This window comes from Eschrichtius robustus, chromosome 3 (genome assembly GCF_028021215.1).
Source record: "Eschrichtius robustus isolate mEscRob2 chromosome 3, mEscRob2.pri, whole genome shotgun sequence".
NCBI lineage: Eukaryota > Metazoa > Chordata > Mammalia > Artiodactyla > Eschrichtiidae > Eschrichtius > Eschrichtius robustus.
In genome coordinates, this window is record NC_090826.1 from 187,932,618 (window position 1) to 187,956,092 (window position 23,475).

Consider the following 23,475-nt stretch of genomic DNA (forward strand, 5'->3'; position numbering starts at 1 on the left):
CTTCCAGCACCTGGGTGGCTGATCGGAGAGGCTGTCGCCTCCCATCCTCCCCTCCACCTGCCCAGCAGCCTTCCATACCCCACAGCCTGTGGTCGGTCCTGCCTCCTCCAGGCAGCCGTCCTGCTCCTCTGCTTCATGCCTGCGACGGTCCTGCTCACCTGGGCGGTAGCTCTGATGCCGCCGGGTCCCTGCGTGAGGGAGACCCCCATCTCCTCCCCCCTCCCATCCCGTCTGTCCTCCCGGCAGCAGGGCCTGCAGGTTCAGTGGGGCCCCGTGAGAATCCAGCAGCAGTCCAGCAGATCCCGGGGGGTCCCACCCCCGTGCTCACCCTGCCACTCCCTGGCCCACCCGCATCAGACCCGGCTGTGTGGGAACAGAGCCTTGGTGACCTTTGCCCTGCAGAATTTTGGGGCTCCCGCTGTGCCCTGAGGGGCATGAGAATGTTGTGGCCATGGCCTGGGTCCTCCCTCTGCTTCTCCCCGTGACTCTTGATTCCGACCTTTAGCTCAGATTCTGGTAGAATCCGCTAGAAAACTCATCCCCTGAGAGGAGGGGACTGCCCGCACCTTCCGTTTTGATCTTGAGCGCTGTGCGGACCAGGGCGAAGAGCGTGGCGTTGAAGGTGACCGTGCCGTCGCTGTTCAGGGGCATGTTCATGCCCACCAGCCGCTGTGCAGAGAGGGGGCTCACTGCCAGGCCGGGACCACTGAGCCGGGGGGTCATCCTTACCCGGTCTGGGGGCCGGCAGGGGAGGGGACCGGGCGCTGGGGGGGGAGATGAGCAGGATGCCCTCCGTGAGGGAGGGGGGGATGAATTGCAGACACTGTTGAGAGTTTAGGTCCCAGGGACGTGGGGACCCAGGAGACGACTGCTCTAAAATGACTCACCCAGTCGGGCCCTCGCCAGTGTCCCTGCCCCAGGGCCCCTGTGCCTCTCCCGGGGGTGTGGGCCAGGTGGGGGGCAGCCCTCGCTGGCAGCTCTGGTTACCTTACATGCTACCCGGTGTGGGCAGAACTTCCCAAAGCCCAGAGGGGGCTGGATTCTTCTCAGCAGGGTCACCACATCCAGGTGTTTGATTCTGCCCCTGCAGGAGGACACCAGACCTGTGCACCTGGCAGCCCCACTCAGACCTCCCTTCCTGCTCAGAGAATGGCCGAGGGCAGGGGAGTCAGGAGACAGGGGGACGCTTCCTGATTTCCAACCATGCTTAGGGAGTGGAAGCTGAGTGTCCGTTTTAAAGAAGAAACGATGTTTGAATTCACTGTTGCCCACCACCAGTAATGGGCTGTCTTTTTTGGTGGGTGGTAAGAGGCCAGAATCCCCTCAGATACGGGATCTCTGCGCTGGAATCCGGACCTCATTTCTCCCACGGTGGAGCCTTCGCTGGGTTTTAGTCAAGCGGCCTGGGGGCTCCTGGGATGTATTAATAGAAGTAGAGGGTATGGATCAAGGGAGGTGGACGCTCACTTCCAGGGACCAGTAGGGAGCTGGAGGCCGTGTCATAGGTTGGGAGAGTGAGATGATGCATGTCGTGCTTGGCACAGCACCTGACACCTGGGAGACAGTCATCAAGTGTGAGCTTATTACCTTCTTGGAAAGAAGGTAAGGCAGCTGTGCTTCCCAGCGTTAAAGTGCACCCGAACGCCCCGAGGGCCAGGTTAACGGCAATGCAGATTCTGATTCCCTCATTCTGGGGTGAGGCCGGGGAGGTGGCGGGGGGTGGGGCTCTGCATCTTTATAGAGCTCAGCTTCTTGGTCAGTGGACCACACTCTGAGTAGCCGGGGCCTAAACTGCCTGGGGAGGTAGTGAGTTCCCTGCTCCTAGAAGCATCCAAGCGAAGCTGGATGACCATCTCCCAGTAAAGGCAAGGGGGCTTCTGCCCTGGGAGGCTGTAGGATCCCTCCCAACCCTGAGGAACTCCGAGTCTCTGACCCGGGCCCTCGGATAATAAAGGGAGGGGCAGCCCTCTCCTTCTCGTTAGACTGGAGAGGGACTCGCTGTCGGACCCCAGGACGGGGTCTAGACCAGAGGAGTGGATGGTTGAGGGAGGGCCCAGCACAGAGCTTGCAGGCGGGACTCACTTAGCCTCTGGGTCATACTCTGCCCAGATGGCCTTGAACTCGTCCAGGTGATGAGGGCCCAGGATGGACCAGTCCCGTGTGAGGTAGTCAAAGTTGTCCATGATGACAGCCACAAAGAGGTTGATGATCTGCAGGAGGAGAACCGTGGGCTCCCTGCTCGGAAAGGCAGGTGGCACGGAGCGGGGGGCGCGGGGGGAATGGGGGTGTCCACGGGGTCTGGGGTCCGTAGCTTCTCCCTGCCCGGGCCCTGCCTCCGAGCCCTTCTGGCGACTACATCCTGCACACGAGCAGCCTGTGTCACTCTGCTCCGGCCCACGCGGTGTCCTCTGCCGGGGCTCCTGGGGCTCATCCTAAAAATCCCAACCTCAGCCTCTCGTCTGCCCCCCAGAGGGACGCTGGTCTCCCCCGGCCAACACCGCCCCTGTGCTGCTCTTGCCTGTTCTGTATTGTTGGGTGTCCCTTTGAAATGCAAGGTGGCACTCAGGGAGCACCTTCAGGGCTAGGGCTGTGTCCTGTTCACCTTTCTGTCCCCTGCACTGAGCCCAGGGAACGTTAAACGCTCAAGCAAGCGTCTTAGTGAACATAGGAAAGAAAAAGAGCGAAGAGCGAGGGCCTGGGGCTGGGGGCTCTTTGTCTCCCACGGGTGCAGACAGCAGCCCTGGAGCCTCAAAGCCACCTGTGCTCTGTTTCCGAGCCCACTGCCACCTCCTTCGGGACCTTGTTTCCAGAGTCTCGGCCTCCTCACTGGGGGGCAACCGCCTCTTCCAAGGAAGAGAGAGGGGCGAAAGGCTTTACTGGAATTTACTGGCTTCACGAGAATAGACTTTACTCTGTTTTAGGGTAGAACCTCACTAAATTCTTTTGATTACTAATCGCTAACAACAACAGCAAAAAAGGGCCAAGTTTTAGCGACTCCTCTGGAGCACGCAAACGCACTCAGGACACGAAGCCACACCCAGGATGATCAGAACAGGGACACCCTAGCCAGAGTCCCGTCTCCTGGGTCCCTGAGCTAGGTCCCTGGAGAGACAGAGGCGACAGGAGGCGGTGGGGGGGGGGGGGGCGTCACCCTGCCTCAGTGCATCTCTCGGCAGCCCGGCCGCCCCGCCCTCGGGCCTCACCAGGAAGGCACAGAGCATGTAGAAGCTGATGAAGTAGTAGTAGGCGAAGTCGGTGCCACAGGTGCGCTCCTCCCCCGGGGCGTAGTCCGACTCGGGGTCGCACAGCTGGCCATAGCTGCAGGCCAGCAGGATCTCCTGCCACGCCTCACCCGTGGCACACCTGGAAGGCAGGGCGCCGTGGGCCTCTCACTCGGGGCAGCGGCGGAGAGCAGGGCGTCGGGGGGTGCAGGCCGGGCGCCCCTCAGGACCCCGGGTTCAAGTGTCACCCAGTGTGAGCCAGGCCCCACTGCCCCCCTGTGCTGCATGCGTTCTCCCCCAACTCTACCCCTCGTGGGGCGCCACAGGCAGGAACTGAACAAAGAAAGGGGGCTTCTTGGACAGAGGGGCAAAATCAGTCCAGGACTCAAGTCACCGCTGGGGCAGCAAGAGAGCAAGAGAGCTGACCCGGGGGTCGGCGAGGCCTCACCCTCCCTCCAAGGGACATTCAAGCTCCACCTCCCGCCTCAGTGCAATGAGGGTGGGGGGATCTGCAGGACCCCACTCAGGACCAGCTGCCTCCTTTTTGAGCCCCAGGGCACAGTGAAGACGAGGGCCACTCGCACAAAAACGATTTAAACAGTGGCTCTGGCTGTAGGGGGCTGAGCATCCGAAAAGGACAGCAGAGCCTTGGCGCTTCGGCGCGCAGGGCCCACACACATGAAGCCAGCCTGCCCCCGCGGACCAGAGGAGGGGTGGGGACAGCAGGGGCCTCTTGCCTGAAGAGCAGCAGCACGGCCTGGGGGAAGGTCTGGAAGTTGTTGTTCCGGTTGATCTGGGTCCCGTCCACCAGGGCAATCTTCCCGAGCATCTGCAGATCAGGAAGCACGGGAGGGTGGCACCCGCATAGGTCTCCCCCAGCCCATCTCCCGCTGCCCCCTACTTCCTCCAAATCCCCTCCACTTCAGGCCCCGTCAGACCTGAAGCCGGACGAACTGGGCTGCAGTTGGCCCTTGAGCATCGCAGGGGTATAACTTTACAGACAGCCCTTGGGCCCTCCGTATCCGGGGTTCCGCATCCACGGATTCAAACAACCGCAAATCGTGTGGTACCGTAGTACGTATTTACCCAAAAAATCGCGTATACGTGGACACGCGCAGTTGAAACCTGTGTTGTTCAAGGGTCACCTGTATTATCAAGGTTGGGTGATGTTCTTCCCCTAGAGCCAAAGAAATCTGGGGGGGGTGGGGTGGGCCAGTTTTCCTAACCAAAAGTTAGTCAGTCAATGTAGGGAGCGCCCTGCTGAGACCACCTGAACCTCTGATGGGGCCTTGGAGAGCAATCTGGCCCTTGTCTGTCTGCCCACAAAGCCTCCCCGCCTCCACGCCCCGCGCTGCTTCTGCCTGACTAACGCTGCGCCGTCTGGGGACCACCTCCTTCTCTGGTCCTGCAGCTGAGCCCCGGGCTGCCAGGAGGCCGGGCGGGGGAAGGGTCCAGCCTGCACGCACGCCGGCCCGGCCTCCGGAGGCTCTCCTCCCGCCCCTCACCTGCATGCCGATGACGGCGTAGATAAAGAAGAGCATGACGATGAGCAGAGCCACGTAGGGCAGGGCCTGTGGGCGAGGACGGAGGCTCAGCGCGCGGGGCTCCGCCGCCTGCCCCGCAGCCCTGCCCTCCCTTCCTTCACGTTCACCGGGGCCCCGCGGCCTGGGCGGCACGGACGTCCCCGCGGCCCCTGCGCAGCAAACCCCGTGGGTGGGCGGGGCCGCACACCTGGAAGGACTTGATGAAGGTCCAGAGCAGCGTGCGCACGCCCTCCGCGCGGCTCAGCAGCTTGATCAGCCTCATGACGCGGAACAGGCGGAAGAAGGCGCTGGAGATGCGAGCGCTCTCGTCGGGGTCCTGCGGGGCGCAGCCCCAGGATCAGTCTGGGGCGGGGGCAGGGGGTGAGGGCAGGCAGGCGGGGCGGGGCAGAGTGTGCGGTACGAGTCGTGGTGGGGGGACTCCCGGCCCGCCCCGCGGCCCCTGCTGAGCACTCGTGCTGGCCCTCCGGGGGCTCAGGGCCCCGGGCCTGCGCCGCTGGTGGTGACGCGGGCTGGGCGCCAAGCAGTGCGCTGAGCGGACAGCGATTCTGCCCCCGGGGGAGGGGGGAGGCGGCGGCCAGGCCCCGAGCTGCCACTCAGCCGAGGGCCCTGGCAGCTCTCCCGCCCCTCCCCTAGTGTCCACCCAGTGCCAAGTCTCCCAGAAGCTCAGCTGCTCTGCGGCCATCAATTCAGTGGCCACACCCTGCCCCGCACAGGGCTGTCCCAAGCCGGGAGGCCTCTGCCCACGTGCCAGCCTTAGACACTGGATGACTCCGGCCGGGGAGAGCCCCCTGCCCGGCGTCCCGTGTCCCCACAGGCTTGGTGCTGGTGACCTGTCACTAAGGTTCTGTGTCATCCAGTTCTCTCTGGATATTCCCATCAGCACAGAGGCCCTGTTTCCCAGGGCTCCGAGAAAGCCACTGCATCCATGCACATTCTAGTAGCACAGAGCTCCCACCCGTCCCCACCCGGACCTTCTGGGGCCTACTTGGGGCAGGGGGCCCTGAGTGCGTCTGCCCCATGCAGCCCAGCGGCCAGGCCCGAGCATGCACGCTGCAGGGCAGAGCTGGCGGGCGAGCCCTGCAGGCTCATGCAGCCTGGAATTACAACGTTCCCGCAGCTGCCACCCAGGCAATACAGTCCCCCGCTGGAGGCCAGGAAAGTCTGTGGAGAGAGAGAGGAGGGGGTGGGGGGAGGAGAGAGAGGAGGGACACGGTGGGAGGGAGGTGAGGAGAGGCGTCAGAGAGGACAGACCACATAAGAGTTAAAGAGAGAACAAGGCGGAGAGGCGGGGGGGTTAGAGACCCCTAGTGGCTGCCGGTCAGGGTCGGGCGGGTGGGCGTTGAGGATGAAGCTGTGGGGACAGTGAGGCCACAGGCTGGGGGCAAGGGAGCAAGGAGAGGAGGGAAGACCGAAGACGGGCAGGTCCCTTCTCGCCTCCAAGATGCAACCTGTGTGTCTGGGGTCTGTGATGCTGGGGCCGTATGGGGGGCGGCACGCGGGAAAGTACCTGCTCATGGTCACAAGGGGAGTCACACCCCTGTCTCCTGAGTCCAGGGGTGCTGGCCAGCTCCCTTGTGCTGCTGAGGCCCTCACCGGGGTCCCATCCTCTGTGGCAAAGGCCCTCTGGGGGAGTCTGAGACCCCCCAGCAGATGCATCTCTGCCCACACCCCCCCAGCCCCCCACCTGGAAGCAGGACCTAGGCTTCCATCTCAGGGCCAGGGTCTTAAAGGATGGGCACGGGGTGCGGGGAGCAGCCTTTATTCCTGTTTACTCTGAGCTCCTCCCTTGGGCTACATTTCAGGAGAAGCCCTGTTTCTGGAGTCCTGGGATGGGGAATCATTGCTTTATCTCCTAATTACTTGTGGGGGGACTGGTTCCCAGTATCCTATTTCCCCACCAAGCAGCATTCTCCAGGGCAGCTTTCACCTGGAACACTGGTTCTCAGCCCAGGCTGGGCATCAGACTGCTGGGTCCCCACCCCGGCCGACCGAGTCAGCTCCTGGGGCCTGGGCCTGGCTTCCGGGTGTAAATGCACCCCAGGTGATTTCACATGCAGCCAGGGGTGACAAGCCACGTTCCAGACCTGTGTGGCCAACATGGTACCACCAGCCACACGTGGCTCTTTGGGTTACAGTGAGAATTACACATACTTAGAAATTCATCTCCTCAGTTGCACTGGCCACGTTTCAAGTGACCAGTAGACACGTGCGGCTCGTGGCTACTGCACTGGACAGAGCAGAGCCGGGATTGCGGAGAGTGCTGACGGATGGTGCCGCCCCGGTCTGCTCCCCGGTTTACACGGCAGGAATATAAATCAGTATTTTACTTCAAAGTCTTAACATGACTTCAAGCAAACAGTCCTGGTTAGGGGCATCTGCTGTCCCTAAAAACCAAAAGGTGACCAACGACGCCCTCGGCCCTCCTGCACCAAAGAAACTGCTCTGATTTACCCCAGACTCCCCGGCACAGACCTCAAAACTCCAAGAAGTAAGTTGTAATTTGAGCTGAGACTGTGCTGGTGAGAAGTGCTGCTCTCAGACCCTGGGGACTTTGGGGGGCTATTTCCCAGCAGGTGCCCTAGTTTGCCCAGAACGCAGCCTGCCCCCCTCGGCCCTGCCCCCTCCGGACCTGCTTGGATACAGGATGCTCTTCCCCACGCCCCTCCTCCCAGCTGCCCCTGGCAGGCACTCTGTCGGGGGGGTGGGGAGGGGAATGCCTTGTGACTTCAACCTCTGGCTCCGGGATCTGCCCCTCCCTGTCCCCTGCTCCCCTCCTTCACCCGGCAGCCACCTCAGCTTCAGATCCTCAGCGAGGCCACCCTGGAGGGCTCCACCTCTGGGATCCTGACCTCTGGCAGAACCCCCCACCCACGCCCTGCTGGTTTTCATCCCACCCCCAGGCCTCATCCTCTCCGCCTCTCCTGGGCCAGCTCCTGGGCTCACATACTGGCTACTTGTACTGAGACCCAACGAGCCGGCCCTCAAGGCCACAACGATCCTGGTATCTGACACCTCGTTCCAGGCCTCAGGGCTGCCAAGCATGACTCCAGGGAGCAACTGGGCAGTCGCCACCAACCCCGTCCCCCCGCCCAGACTCAGACCCCTGCCTCCTGGCTGTGTGGCAGCCCCATCAGCTTCCTGCGGTGGGTTCATGACAGCAGCTGTCCCTCAGAGGCAAGTCACACTGTCACACCCACCGCCCTCCCTCCCCGAGGACTCTGCCTGCTCCTCAGATGCCCTCGCGGCACCCAGCATGGACGCCGCCTGCCCTCCTCCCCCACACCCTGCCCCCTTTCACACTCTGCATTTCTCACGGCTTCTGTCTTACACTCATCTTTTCCCAGGGCTCTGAATCGCATCCTTTTCTACCTCCTGTGAGACCCTAACAGTTTCCTCAGCGGTCTCTTCCCTCCTCCATGCTGCCTCCACCCACAGCCTCCGTTTCCTCAAAATGAATGGGAGAAAATATTTGCAAACGAAGCAACTGACAAAGGATTAATCTCCAAAATATACAGGCAGCTCATGCAGCTCAATAGCAAAAAAACAACCCAATCCAAAAATGGGCAGAAGATCTAAATAGATATTTCTCCAAAGAAGATATACAGATGGCCAACAAACACATGAAAGGATGCTCTACATCACTAATCATTAGAGAAATGCAAATCAAAACTACAGTGAGGGGGCTTCCCTGGTGGCGCAGTGGTTAAGAATCCGCCTGCCAATGCAAGGGGCACGGGTTCGAGCCCTGGCCCGGGAAGATCCCACATGCCGCGGAGCAACTAAGCCCGTGCGCCACAACTACTGAGCCTGTGCTCTAGAGCCCGTGAGCCACAGCTACTGAGCCCACGTGCCACAACTACTGAAGCCTGTGCGCCTAGAGCCTGTGCTCTGCAACAAGAGAAGCCACGACAATGAGAAGCCCACGCACCGCAACGAAGAGTAGCCCCCGCTCACTGCAACTAGAGAAAGCCCGCGCGCAGCAACGAAGACCCAACACAGCCAAAAAAAAAAAAAAACTACAATGAGGTATCACCTGACACCGGTCACAATGGCCATCATCAAAAAATCTACAAACAGTAAATGCTGCAGAGGGTGTGGAGAAAAGGGAACCCTCTTGCACTGTTGGTGGGAATGTAAATTGATACCGTCGCTATGGAGAACAGTATGGAGGTTCCTTAAAAAACTAAAAATAGAACTACCATTCGACCCAGCAATCCCACTACTGGGCATGTATTCTGAGAAAAACATAATTCAAAAAGAGTCATGTACCCCAATGTTCATTGCAGCTCTATTTACAATAGCCAGGACATGGAAGCAGCGTAAGTGTCCATCGACAGATGAATGGATAAAGAAGATGTGGCACATATATACAATGGAATATCACTCAGCCATAAAAAGAAACGAAATTGAGTTATTTGTAGTGAGGTGGATGGACCTAGAGTCTGTCATACAGAGTGAAGTAAGTCAGAAAGAGAAAAACAAATACTGTATGCTAACACATATATATGGAATCTTAAAAAAAAAAAAAAAAAAAGGTTCTGAGGAACCTAGGGGCAGGACAGGAATAAAGACGCAGATGTAGAGAATGGACTTGAGGACACAGGGAGGGGGAAGGGTAAGCTGGGAAGAAGGGAGAGAGTGGCATGGACATATATACACTACCAAATGTAGAATAGATAGCTAGTGGGAAGCAGCCGCATAGCACAGGGAGATCAGCTCGGTGCTTTGTGACCACCTAGAGGGGTGGGATGGGGAGGGTGGGAGGGAGACGCAAGAGGGAGGAGATATGGGGATATATGTTTACGTATAACTGATATACTTTGTTATAAAGCAGAAGCTAACACACCATTGTAAAGCAATTATACTCCAATAAAGATGTTAAAAAAGAAAAAAAATGAAGGGGGTCTGCTGCCCTCTAGTAACCGCCTCCCCACGGACTCCGGTGAAGCTGTTTCCTGAACTGGCCGCCTTGATTTCCTGGCCCTGCAGCCCCTGCTCCATCCTTGTAACTGGCTCCAGTCCCCCAGTCTGCTGTCTGTCACCCCGCAGCTCATGGATGGCTCTCTGGTCCCAAGCCCCGTGGCCTTGCCAGCTGGAAGCCTGCGGAACCTCAACCCCCCAGCCTTCGGCCACCCCCTCCCTTCCTTGATGGGGCGGCCGCCACATTCTGGAGTCAGTGACCCTCGGTTCCTGGCCTGCGTTTCCAATGACGCGCCGCTCGTCTGCACGCGCACACCAGCACCCAACCCCCAGCACCAGGGCAGAATCGTGGAGGTGGTCCCCCATCCTTCTTCTCCTCGAGATACTGAGTCTCCTCGATGCCTTCCTTCCCGGGGCCCTGGGCGGCACTCAACTCGTCCCGCTGCACCTCCCAGAGCCGTGAGCTCTCCTGCTCGTCCTCACGTCCACCCCGACTCTCCCGGAACCCCTCCTGCTCCGGGGATGAACTGCCGTTCCCAGAGCCAGCCCTCCCCGGGACACAGGGTCTCCTGCCCTCTCACCCAAGGGCTTAGCTCCTGCAGTCGCCCCTGTACTGCCTGATTCTCCCATGAGCCCAGGATGTGCTCTAATTTCTCCCATTTTCAAGAAAACTCTCCTAGGCTCCACGCTCTCCTGCACCTTCTAAGCCATTTCTCTTGGTAGCAAAAAGAGAGAACTGTCCAGGCTCACAGCCTGCCCTGCCTCTCCTCAGCCCACTCCAGCCGGGCGTTCTTTCCCGAGAGTCCCATGAGACCGTCGGGCCAGGCTCCCGGGAGGGACAACACCGGGCGCGGCCTCTGGACCTTCGCTCTCTAAATACCCTCTTCTCTCCGTGGCTGGTCTCACCCCCTCCCACGACTCTAAATGCCAGTTCCTCCAGTAGTCTCCGATTTAGATCTCCAGCCTGACCAGCCTCTGCGCGCCAGGCTCGTAAATCCAAGCCTGCTGCAGTGTCTCCATCCGGATGCCCTGCGAGCGTCCTGAGTTGTCACCCCCCAAGCGGGACTCTTGGTTTCCGCCCCACACCTGCTCCTCTGAGAGTTGGCACATCACAGTAAATGGAAGTTCAGTTTCTTGGGCAAAATCCTTGTAGTCACCGTTGATTAGTTTTCCTCTCACCCTGAATCAAGTTCATCAGCAAATACTATCCGCTCAGTGCTCCAAGCAGATCCAGTGGCTGGCTACTTCTCCCCTCCTGACCGCCCCCCGGGTGGCCCTTAGTGTCCCCTACAGCTTGCTTTCAGCACAGCAGCCCAAAGGGATCCTCTGAGAACTGAGGTCAGAGCGGGTGTAAACGCCTCCGGGGCTCTCATCTCCCCCCAGAACAGAGCCCAGGATCACAAGCGTGGCTCTGCAGGGCCCACGTGATCCGGCCCCCGCCCTCTCTCTGAGCTCACCTCACCGCTCACTCCTCACCCCAGCCGCCAGGCCTCCCGCCCGGTCCTCAGACACGCCCACATGCTCCTAGCTCCCTGCCCAGGCCTGCGCACTCCCCACCTCACCCCCCACCCCGCGCGGCCCACCCTGTGCTTCATGCAGGGCTGTGCTCGGTACCGCCTGCCATCACCTCCCATTCCCTTCACTCGAAGGCTCCACCTGCTTGATTTTTCTTCATCACACGCGCTGGCCACACCGGCCACGCGACAGATTCATTTTCACTGTCCGTTCGCTCCCCCGACAGCCCCCCCACCCCGCCCCGTGCTCTTGTTCCTTGCTGTACCTCTAGCCTGCGGGAGGCGCTCAGTATTTGAGGAGTAGGTGAAGGACCGCCTCCCGAACTGTGCCCCCTGCTTGTAGTCGCCCTCACCTCCTGCCCTTGGCCTCCAGGGTAACGTTTTAGAAGTGTAGCTTTCATCCTTCCACGGCCCTGTTCAGAGACCTCCAGCGGCGCCCACACTGCCGGCTGCACAAGGTCTGCACGCTCGTGTGCTTCTACTAACCGACCTCTCCGCGCGCCCCAAACCTTCTGTTCATTCGTCTCCCTCCTGCGCCCTTCCGGCAGCAGCCCTGCCTGTGCTGCTTGCTCCCACCTCCCTTTCCTTCAGGAACCCCTTCAGATGGCGCCACCTCCACGAAGCCTTCCCTGACCACGCCACCCAGGGACGACCTCTCCCTTCCACCGTGGCGCTTGCCGTGGGCCGCCTGGCACACTCATTGTGCCTGGAATCTGAGGTGTCTGTCTGCTCTACAGGATTTGTAACCCGGGGTGACGGGCTGCACACGCAGCGGGTACCCTGCAAGGGTCTGTGGCCTCAGCCCCACCCCAGCAATGGCTGTGCCCACCCGGTACTCACGTCAATCTCACTGAGGATGACGTCGATGATGCTGCCGATGACAATCAGGAAGTCAAACACATTCCAGGGGTCCCCAAAATAGCCCTGGGGGAGGGGCCCGGGGTGAGCTGTGGAGGGGAGGGGCTGGGGTCCCCAAAATAACCCTGGGGGGAGGGGCCCCGGGGTGAGCTGTGGAGGGGAGGGGCTGGCGTCCCCAAAATAGCCCTCGGGGAGGGCCCCCGGGGTGAGCTGTGGAGGGGAGGGGCTGGGGTCCCCAAAATAGCCCTCGGGGAGGGGCCCGGGGTGAGCTGTGGAGGGGAGGGGCTCAGAGGCCAGCAGAGTGCAGTGGTCCCTGTCCGGGGCATGCAGAACTGCAGGGCCAGGCAGGGCTGGGCCAAGATGCCACTTCCCACGGGTGTTCCAGGGCCCCACCCACTCCCGCTCCCCTCCCTCCAGAGCATAAAGTGGTCCAAGGGGAGGGCAGTGTGCCTGGGAACTCAGGAGCTGGGGTCCTGGTCCGCACGGGGAGGTCCTTCATCCCCCGCTTGAAGCCCAGTCTGGTCTGGGCCTTGCAGGCAGACCTGACACGGGGGCCGGGGGTGGGCAGTGGACGTGGAACCCAGGACACAGCAGGATGCTCCCTGGCCCAGGGGCCGCTCTTCAGAGGCTTAAGGGAAAGGGGGCCACGAGACAGGCTCAAAGAAGGGGCGGGGGAGGGGCGGCCACATCTGGTCCTGCCGGCCAGTAGCGGCCTGCCTGCCCCGGGCTGAGCAGGGCGGGAGCAGAAATGCCGAGGGAGGGCGTCCTGCAGGACGAGGCCGTGAGGGCTCCACGGGAAGGCCTCATCCTGCCGCAGGACTCACCCTGGCCTTGAACGCCATGAGCTTGAGGATCATCTCCAGCGTGAAGATGGTGGTGAAGGCCACGTTGACGACGTCTGAGATGTGGTTCATCTGCTCTGACTGGCTGTAGTGCTGCGGAGGCCCAGGGAGGGGCTGGGGGCTGGCTCTGCCCCTTGCGAAGACACCCCCAGAGCCCTGCTTTCTTCTGCGGGGCCCCTGCCCACCTTCCTTTAACCTCAGAAAACCAGAGCCCGCTCTGGCAATGTGCAGAATCCTACCAGGCCTACGGCCACGCCCTGTCCCCTCGAAGGACCGTGACGGGAGGAGGAGGGGGCCGACCCTGGTCTCGTGAGCAGGGCTATCCACACACGTCTGTTCCTGGAGGCCAGGAGGGAGGCCCCCCAGCAGGGCTCTGTGAGCAGCTCCCCGAGCCGTTTGGGTACAGGACCAGGAGGGCAGACCCCTGGTTCTAGGTGGGACCGCCACCCCCTGCAGGTGGCGCCTGAGATCACCAGGCACCCGTGCCTGCAAGCTACCCCGGGACACCGAGGCAGCCCCAAGCAGCGCCCTCGGCCGCCTCGAGCCTCCCCTGTGACCCTCCTGAAATTGATGTCCTTGTCACATTTCCCAGGAATCTCTCACCCTTTTTAAAATAAAGTTGACATGACCCCACTTCCTCCACAAAACCTTCCCAGGTAGTAGAAGGATCTGGCGTCTCCCCTGCCCCACCCCGTCTTGGCAGGGCTGCCTGATTCTGCTGCCCAGCTCAGGCCCCACGTGAGCCGTGGCTCGTGAGCCCCTGTCCGCTCTGGGCCCGCTGGCTCCGTGACTCCCTTCCCAGACCCTCCCCACCGGCAACGCGTGGTCGTGTCGTTGCCAGTGGCTGGGGCTCCGGGGCCAGGGAGCCTCGCTGTGTGATGCCATTTATGCGGGGCATTAGGGATCAGCTGCTTGATTAAGGCTTGATAACGCCGCTGCTGATTATGACTTGTCTGTAAAGTGTGCGCGTCTCCTCAGAGACACCTGTTCCCTGAATATTACATCCCCTTTTCTCGGGACTGGAGCTGACATTGCAGCCATCTCCAGCATCCGGATGTGCAACAGCAGGAGGAGAACAGAGAAGGTGCTTCGTGCTTCCCACACAGCCCCATCCTCCTGCGCAGCCGTCTCCTGGTTCCAGAGCAGCCACAGCCGTGTGTGCGCTTGAATTACGGCCCTAGTGAACCGCTGAGTGCCTGGCACCCGGGCCTGCGTCCAGCTCACCCCCCTGCCCCACGTGGCACCTCAGCACAGTGCCTGGCACAGAGCAGGTGCCAGAAAGAGTCTACCGGGGGCAGTCAGCCTGGAGCCCCGCTCCCCCTGCCCTGCCCAGGCCCCGGCCCGGTGGGCGCTGGTCTCGGGGGGCCTGGTCCCCGGGGGCCTTACCTGCATGCCCAGGCAGATGGTGTTGAGCATGATGAGGGCGAACATTAGGTACTCGAAGTAGGAAGAGGTGACGACGTACCACACCTGGTACTGGTACGGGTTTTTGGGGATGTAGCACCTCAGGGGGCGGGCCTTCAGGGCGTACTGCACGCACTGGCGCTGAGACAGGACACGATGGGCAGGTCAGTACCCAGGGCCGCCCCCCCCCCGCCCCCGCCACGGCCACGCCCACAGGCTGGAGGGGCCCTGCATTCAGCAGGCCAGGGGCAGCTGTGGCCAAGGGCCTCTGCTGGGCTGTTGAGGGGAAGAGTTCCACTGGGCCGGGGTTCCCCTGGAACCATCACAGCCCATTTCTAGCACGGCTCTCACCCAGCCCAGGGGCTCTGGGCATCACGACGGGTCCACAGGAGGACCCCACCCGACCACCGTGCGCTGCTTCAGGTGGGAGATGGGTCGGAGGTGGGTCTGGGATCAGCCCCTGCCCACGGGCCCTTTCCCCGGCCTTAGCCCCGGCCCGGTGGGCGGGGGGCCCGGCACCTGATTCTTGTCCAGCTCGCAGTTCTTGTACTCGGTCTCCCCCTGCTCCTGGAAGGTGACGATGACGAAGCCCACGAAGATGTTCATCATGAAGAAGGCGATGAGGATGATGTAGATGATGAAGAAGATGGCCATCTCCACGCGGTTGTTGTACACGGGGCCCTTGTCCTCCTCGTGAGAGTCAATGGCCCTGTACAGCAGCCTGGGGTGGGCAGAGGACAGAGGTGTGCCGGGCGGGGCGGTGAGGCAGAGCCAGGCCGGGAAGGGCGGGCTTGGTCCTCCCGGCCGTGGGGAGCCAGGGGGGCCTCTGGACGGTCACGCGAGGGGGGAGAAGGTAGGGCCCCGCCCAGAAAGGCTGAGCAGGTGGAAGGGGCCTGCCTTCCATCCCCCACGGGATGCCCTGGCTGCCCGCAATCACTCGGGCAGAGGGGCCCACACCGTGCCACCCCTGGTCGGGCTGTCTCTGGAGTGAGCGGTCGGCACCCCAGTCCCGTGCACGCACCGCGGGAGCCAGGGTGGTGGCTTGCTGCAGGAGCACGGGTGGCTCCCAGGCCCTCCCCGGCCTCTGGCCGCGTCGCCGGGCCCCGCCCTCACTCACTCAGGCCACCCCTCGAAGGTGGACACCGTGAAGAGTGACATCATGGCCGAGAGCACGTTGTCGAAGTGGAAGTTGCTGTGTGTCCACTGGCGGGGACGCAGCTGCATCTGCGCGGGGTCCCCGTCCGTGTACACGTAGTAGTAGCCCCTGAGGCGGGAGGCGCGGTCACCGCACTGTGCTCGCGGGTCCCCCTCCACGTCCTCTGGGCCCCGGGCGGTGAGTGTGGGGGAGGAGGGCAGGTCTGGACCGGGGCCCCCTCCCGAGGTCACTCGAGGAAGGGGCTCCTGTGAGCCTGAGGGGCTCAGTTTCCCAGTCCCCCCGCGGAAGGGCCACCCTGCCCCCCATGCCCCCCCGCGCACCTGCACTCCTCCTCTGTCATCTTGGACAAGTCGTTGCAGCTGAAGAACTTCCCCTGCATCCAGGAGGGAGGGAGGGAGACAGGTTGTCATGGAGACAGGATGGAAAGATGGGGTGGAAGGGAGGAGGGAAGGCAGGGCCTGCGGGCAGCCTAACCGTGGGGGCAGGGCCCAGGATAGGCTCCATCAGGTCACTGCTCCCTCAGCCACCCGGGGGCTCCCCGCCAGGCAGACAGCTGTGAGGCTGGGAGCCAGCCCCTCAGGCGATGAGCTTTGCTGAGTGCCCCAGGCTGGGCCTGAGGAAGGGAGGTATGGAGCCAGCTTGGCCTCTGCTTCCCGCTCAGGAGCCCCTTGCCCCTGCCCGCACTGCTAGGGCTCCCCATCATGGAGCAAGAAGAGGGGCTGCCCCACCTCCCCACCTTCCTTCTCAGGCCCTGGGGCGGTGCAGGGATGGAGCCCAGCTGGGCCCGGATGACACATCTCATCTCAAAATTGAGCAGGGGTCCCGGCACGCCCGCTCCCCCAAGGCTGAGTAGGGGAGCTCTGTGATCCCCTCTGCTGACTGCAGCCCAAGCAGTTTCTCCTTTGATTTACATCACATATTGGGTGCCCACGGGAGATTTTGTTTCAACAAAAGGAGTTGATTCCTAGGTCTGACTGTGGCTAAATTAAGTCTGAATCCATAGATGCTGGTCTGGGTCCCTCAGATGTCGGGAGAGGTAAATGCCTTGGCCAGGGACACAGGAGCCGCTGAAGGCACGGCCACCCTGTCACTGCAGGCTCCTGCCATCCCCACCACCTCCCCCTAATGTCACGGAGCAGAGGGTGAAGGTGAGGCAGGGGACGTTGGGGCAGGAGCCGGCAGAGGACGCCGCTGCCACTGGGCAGGGTTTTGGGCACTTGAAACCAAACACCCAATCTAGTACGGAAAGCAGATATAGTACGGATACACGTGGCCAGTGCATTACCAGTGTGATGTAAATGCCACCTGTACCTGGCGTTTGGCTACCATCTGGGCGGGCACTGGGGGTCTGTCGATGAGAGACTGACACACACAGGGGGTTGGGGGTGGGGGAGCAGCTGCTCGCTCATTCTTTCGGGGAGCACGTCTTGGGGGCCCGGATGGGTGCCAGGGTGAGGATGAGTCCTGCAGAGACTCTGCCCTGAGCGGGTCCCAGGGCCCCCAGGCTGCAGAGGCAGAGGCTGGGGATGGGGCGGGGGGGCGGCCCTGGCTGGAGCTGTGTGGGATAGGGCCGAGTGCAGGCCACCGTAAGCACTAGGTTTGGCGGCTAAGCTGTCTCAGTCCAGACGCCCCTCCCGCCCCTCCAGGCCAGAGACCAACAGGACCCGGTCCCCTATAGGTCCTCTGGGAGCCCCACCCTGATGGCCCTCCCCAAAGCCTGCCCCTGCCCATGGAGAGGGCCTCGTGGGGTTTGCTCCATGGCCGCCTCAAGCCCTAGCAGAGGCCCGGGCCCAGAGGAAGCGCTCCGTAAGTGTTTGTTGAATGAATGAGCGATTGTAAGATGATGCCATTGTATATGTGTAAGAATGACTGAGGTTACTGAATCGTGACGGTGCTGTGCGGGTGGGAGCAGAGGGTCATGGAAGGAAGAGGGTCGTGAATGTGGGTGGTGCCCTCAGGTGTCCGCGTCTGTGTCCTGCAGGTGATCTAAGAGCCAGAGGCATCCAGAGGTCGGCTGCACAGGAGAAGACGGCCTGTTGGGCCGATTGCCATGCGGGAACGAATAGCGGAGTTCTCCCAGGAAAGTGAGAACAGAAGCGGGGTGGCTCCCAGATGTGAAACGACGGACCCCCCCCCCCCCCCGCGGAAGCTTGCGGGAGACACACCTGCTGGCGCAGGGGGTGCAGAGGCCGGGGCGGGTGTGTCCTGGAGGGGGTGGAGAGCACGACAGTGGGGTGGGTGCTGGCAGGCCCGGCAGGTGGGGGCCTTCATCGTGGAGAGCCAGCAAGACAGCAGGTGGCCCGCAGAGCCCCGGGGGCCAGGTGGGGCGTCACCTAGGTACCAAACTCAGGCTCTCGACGGCATAGCCTTACCCCTATGCGTTCAGGACATCTGCCTTCACGGTCTGGGGCTCCCCTCGTTTAGAGGGAAACAGACCGGCTCTTGCCTCGGCCCAAGAGCTGGCACCGGAGCTGGGGGAGTGAGGGCAGGAGGGGCTCACCTTGAAGAGCTGGACGCCGATGCAGGCGAACATGAACTGCAGGAGGGTGGTGACCAGGACGATGTTCCCGATGGTGCGGATGGCCACGAACACACACTGCACCACGTGCTGGGGAGGGAGGCCCGGTCGGCACCTCTCCCCATCCCCTCGCCGGCCCGTGCCAGCCGAGGGGCCCCCAGGGCGCAAGCTTAGTCGCCTCCCGGCTTGTTGGGGGCAGAGAGGGGCTCATGGGGGCACGGCTGCCCAGCCACACCCCACCCCCATTGGGCAGAGGGGATGGGATGGGCCCAGCAATGGCCGGGCTGGCTGTCTGAGTGAGCCCTGGCAGCCCCGTTCTCCCCCGGGGTCCCGCCGGCCCCTCTCACCTTCAGCCCTTTGGCTCTGTTGATGGCCCGGAGCGGTCGGAGTACCCTCAGCACCCTCAGGATTTTCACCACGGAGATGGTGCTAGACCTGGGGGGCAGCCTGCTCAGCCCTCCGCCTGCCCCCAGCTCTCCGCACCCACGCCTGCCTCCCCCAGCTCCCCTTAAGCTCCGCCCCAGGATAGAGGCGCCTCCCGGCCCCTGGGCTGGTTTCCGCCAGGGCTTGCCCACAGACCCTGTCTCTCCCATCAGACTGGAGCGCCCTGGGCACCGGGGCTGTGCTCCCCGTGGGGCTGCGGAGGGGACTCCCTGCTCCTGTCCGCATCCCCCCTGGTCTCCAGCACACGCTCTGCCCACCTAGCCTTGTCACTCAGTCCAGCTGGTGACAACCCAAGGGACCCCCCCACCCCCACCCTGGCCTGTGGTCCCGAGAGACCGTCCCCTTGTGGCTCAGTGCCCACCAACCAACAGCGGCTGAGCTGCCGCTCTGGGGCCCCGGGTTGCCCCGCTCACTCGAGTCCTATGGAGATGAGGGACACGGCCACCACCACCAGGTCCAGGATGTTGAAGTAGTTGCGGCAGAAGGAGCCCTTGTGCAGGAAGGCCCCGTAGGCGGTCATCTGGGGAGAGAGGTGGCATCCTGGGTGGGGAGGACCCTGGGGACACTCCTTGCTGGGTCCTCAGGGCATTGCCCTGTTCTCTGCACCCGCTTCTGGGAGCACTGACACCTCTCACGGGCAGCGAGGCCAAGGGAGCCCTGGGTCTCCTTCCTTACCCAGCCACAGGGGGATGCCCTACCTTCTGCTCTGCAGAATAATACAATTCTTCCTCCTCCTCCTCCTCTCCCTCCTCCTCCTCCCTGGAAAGCATTTTAGGCGTGGTTGGGTCAGGCTGAACAGCCCGTCAAGGACTGAAGACCTTGCCCAGGCACCCACCCCTGCACGCGTGCTATATCTCAGCCCAGAAGGGCCACTTTCTCCTCTCTGAGCACATCCCAAACATCGCTGTACAATGCGTTTGCATTGTTTTGTCCTCCTTGACTGCCCCTGCTCTCTCTCTAATGAAGTCCTGTCCAATTTCAAGGCCTAACTCTGAAGTCACCACCTCCAGGAAGTCCTCCTGGACCTCAGGGTAGCCACCATCTCCCTCTGATCCATTCCTTTAATAATCGGGGCCCTGAAAGAAAGGACTGTCCTCACTTCATACTGCAGCCGGCTCTGGGCCTGCTCTCCCTTCACGGCTCCCCTCTCCCCTCCTGGTTCATGGAGGTGAAGGCTGGGGTTACGGGTTCCAGTCACAGATGGGAGGTCTCTGCCCCCAGACCCCATCCCCCACCAATGATGGTGTGAACCCAGTGTGTCCACCTTGAGAACGGGAGGGCAGCGGTGTGCTATGGACAAGGGGTGGGAGGGCCGTGAGAGGGCGGAGCTGCCAGAAACCCCACCCAGGGTGACAGCCACTTCTCTGGGATCCTGGGGGAGGCCTTTCAGTCGCTGGTAACAAAGGTCCGGGAACAGATCACAGCTTAGGCTAGTTGTGCCTTGACTGTGGAAGAACGTGCCCAAGGCTTCAGAGACACGCAGGGTGCTCTGCTGAGAGCCCCACAGGCCGCGGGTTGACTGTACCTCATGCCTCCACACCCCTACCCTGCTTACCCACTCACACCAGCTCATGAGCTGAGACCATCCGGTCTCCTGGGTCCTGTGAATCTTTCCCTGCTGCTCTCCACCACCTCCTTGCTTTTCCCTCCTCCCTGCAACCCAGCCCCTGGTGAGCACAGCCTGTGTAAGCAGGAGCCACAGCGGGTCTGGTCCCTGGCCTGGAGATGCCCTTCGCCCAGGCTGTCTGTCTCGCAGCCTTCACTCACCTTGAGGACAATCTCCACAGTGAAGACAGAGGTGAACACGATGTCAAAGTACCCAAGGATCTGGTGACAGGGCAGAGGTCGGTGAGAGGAGGGGCAGAGCAGTGACAGCATCATTATCTTCATCGGCATCACCACCATCACCATTGCCACTACCATCACTATCATCACCGCCACCATCACCGTCATCACCACCATCCCCACCACCATCCCCACCACCATCACCATCCCCATCACCATCCCATCCCCACCACCCCCACCACTATCCCCACCACCGTCACCACCATCCCTACCACCATCACCATCCCCACCATCCCCACCACCGTCCCCACCACCGTCACCACCATCCCCACCACCATCCCCACCACCACCATCACCGTCCCCACCACCATCACCACCGTCCCCACCACCGTCACCACCGTCCCCACCACCGTCCCCACCACCATCACCATCCCCACCACCATCCCCACCACCACCATCACCATCCCCACCACCATCCCCACCACCATCCCCATCCCCACCACCATCCCCACCACCATCACCATCCCCACCACCATCACCATCCCCACCACCGTCCCCACCACCAGCATCACCATCCCCACCACCATCACCATCCCCACCATCCCCACCACCACCATCACCATCCCCACCACCATCACCACCATCCCCACCACCGTCACCACCATCCCCACCACCGTCCCCACCACCATCACCGTCCCCACCACCATCACCACCATCCCCACCACCATCCCCACCACCATCCCCACCATCCCCACCACCATCCCCACCACCATCACCATCCCCACCACCGTCACCATCCCCACCACCATCACCATCCCCACCATCCCCACCATCCCCACCACCATCACCACCACCATCACCATCCACATCCCCACTATCCCCACCACCATCACCACCATCCCCACCACCATCCCCACCACCATCACCATCCCCACCACCGTCACCACCATCCCCACCACCGTCCCCACCACCACCATCACCATCCCCACCACCATCACCATCCCCACCATCCCCACCACCATCACCACCATCATCACGGCTAATATCCAGCAACAAGAGCCTGTGTAGGCCCAATGCTGTGACGACACTCTTCAGAAGGAGTGGGTTGGGCAGTCTTGGCCCTCCAGGGATTTAAACTCTAAGCAGCTCTGATGCCCGCAGCCACACAGAGGACACGGTGAACTCTGGGCATCAGGGTGAGGTGTGCGGGTGACTGAGGCTGGACGGGGGTGGGTGCTGAGCTGGCCGCTGTCACCTGGTTCCTCACGGACTCAGTCCGGATGGGGTCCTCAGCAGCCAGCGCGGCACTGCTGAGCAGGATGAAGAGCAGGATGAAGTTGGTGAACCAGGTGGCGTTGACGATGCGATGACACAGGACGCGGATCCTGCGGGGGGTGGGGGGAAGGTCAGCACGCTGTGAACTGGGCGTTCAGGCCCCAGCAGCCTCCGTCGCTGGCTCCCTCCCTCCCGGTCAGTGGAGGAGGACAGCCGGCATCCGGGTGGTCTCTGGCTGGCCTTGCCGGGCCCTGTCCCACCTTCTGTTCCTGCAGCCCCAGCCCCATCCCGCACAAGCCCTCCCCCAACACTCCACGCCATCCCACGGCATCCCCACCAAAACAACGGGACAGGCCGATCTCCATCCCTGAGGCCGACAGCTGAAACTCCATGAGGACTACAGTCTGTACTTTAAAGGTGTAAAATTGTGAAGCCAGTGAGAACTATAGCTTATCCCCTTGTCCTGCTCTTGGAAAGGAACCAAGAGATGTGATCCCTCTTAGGAGTAAGTAACTGATAAGGCTTAAAGCATTACTTCTCCCAGAGATTCTAGCACTTTCAACTGGGCACAAGGTCTTAAGCTAAAGGAGTGACTTTCTCACGGTGTAATTGTAGGCCCAGGGAGTCGGGAGAAGGGGGCCTTCTCAGAGCAGGAAGCAGCCCTCTCTGAGAGCCCCACCAACCACCCTGCCCCGACACCGAGGGGCCACACACTTATTGGCGGGGCTGAAGATGAAGAAGGCGCTGGCTTCTGGAATGGGCACCGCCTTCTCCTTCAGCTGCAACTCGGCCAGCGGGCGGGGTCGTGGGCTTATCGGGATCTCGGGCTCCTCTTCCTCATCATCTCCTGTGGGGGAGGGGAGAGAGAGGTCGAGGTGTCTTTCCACGTTTCACTGCTCCCCTGGCTCCTGTGCTCTGAACCCAACCGTGAACCCCCAGCAGCCAGCAAGCAACACGGGGCACGAGGGCGCCAGCAGAGTCTAGCCAGGCACCTCCCTTCCTTGTGGCACACGGGGCTGAACTGTCCAGACAACCATCAGCCTCAGAACCTCCCCGACGTCGGGCCAGGAGCAAGGTCTGGGAGCCTTGCTGTTGCGCCTCCTGTCTCGGGGCTGGACGCACCACCTCGAATGCTCACAAGCTGGGGGTGCCGGGGGGCCCTGCTTTGCATGAGGCCGGAGTGCTGGGCCCGGCTCCGCCTCTGACTCTCACGCCAGGCAGGCCTCTGCCCCTCCTGAGCGTCAGTCCCTCAGCTCGTGACATCGACGAGGGGCAGGAGGCCTGTTGAGATAAATGCACTCGGAGCTTCTCTCCTGGGGTCGGGTTCCAAAAACCATCATTCAGGGAGGAACTGCCAGCACGAAAAGAAATCAATATTCTTTTCTTCCGGGGCAGGTGTGGGGTGGGAGGGGGTGGGAGGGGGAGAGGGCCCCTCGGGCTCATTTGCAGAGTCTCAGGGCCTTGTGAGAGGGAGTTGTCCCCCCCAGGTCCTCAGCTCCAGACTGGGGGCACTGTGGGAAGTTGGGGTGCTCTTTCCTTTGTCCCCTCACCCACAGTTGTCTCCTGCCAGCCCCTGGCAGGGTTCTCCTGCTCTCTCCACCACGGCGGCCCGTGCAGGGTCTCCTCCCGAGACCCCACTTCTTCCTCCCAAAGAGCATCCTAATGGGACATTTCCTGCCTCGCCTGGGACCAAGGGCCCCAGAGGCACATTTTATGCTTAATCGCAGAGACTGTTAATTCTTAGAACTCGTGTATTTGCTTTCTTTTTCCGCCTTAATTCTGAGTTTCTCTGTCCGCGCCCACTGTGTTAACTTCGTTGTGCACATCTTTCGTTGTCAGCCATTTCAGATTATTTTTGGAAAGAAGCAAGATAAACACATTCAGCCCCCTTGGTAAGAACGCTCCTCCGCAGCCCACCCCACAGCCCCTCCCCCCACCCTCCCCCTCCTCCCCAGCCCCTGCCCCTCCCCCACCTCAGGTTTCCTGGCTCACCA

General features: G+C 61.8%; 1 protein-coding gene across 1 annotated transcript in view; it reads right to left on the reverse strand.

The window, feature by feature from the left end:
* Nucleotides 1-23,475, reverse strand: part of CACNA1S (calcium voltage-gated channel subunit alpha1 S) — a 61,967-nt gene that overhangs the window by 5,747 nt on the left and 32,745 nt on the right. Inside the window, exons 17-36 of the mRNA XM_068538580.1 lie at nt 22,196-22,328; nt 21,462-21,591; nt 20,189-20,248; nt 18,835-18,941; nt 18,325-18,412; nt 17,960-18,067; nt 15,780-15,832; nt 15,421-15,567; nt 14,823-15,024; nt 14,286-14,444; nt 12,882-12,992; nt 12,040-12,123; nt 5,870-5,926; nt 4,953-5,081; nt 4,727-4,792; nt 3,959-4,050; nt 3,204-3,363; nt 2,083-2,210; nt 988-1,084; nt 567-669 (exon numbers count right to left, since the gene is read on the reverse strand). Coding sequence (XP_068394681.1) covers nt 567-669; nt 988-1,084; nt 2,083-2,210; nt 3,204-3,363; nt 3,959-4,050; nt 4,727-4,792; nt 4,953-5,081; nt 5,870-5,926; nt 12,040-12,123; nt 12,882-12,992; nt 14,286-14,444; nt 14,823-15,024; nt 15,421-15,567; nt 15,780-15,832; nt 17,960-18,067; nt 18,325-18,412; nt 18,835-18,941; nt 20,189-20,248; nt 21,462-21,591; nt 22,196-22,328 — 2,214 coding nt within the window. The remainder of the gene's footprint in view (nt 1-566; nt 670-987; nt 1,085-2,082; nt 2,211-3,203; nt 3,364-3,958; nt 4,051-4,726; nt 4,793-4,952; nt 5,082-5,869; nt 5,927-12,039; nt 12,124-12,881; nt 12,993-14,285; nt 14,445-14,822; nt 15,025-15,420; nt 15,568-15,779; nt 15,833-17,959; nt 18,068-18,324; nt 18,413-18,834; nt 18,942-20,188; nt 20,249-21,461; nt 21,592-22,195; nt 22,329-23,475) is intronic.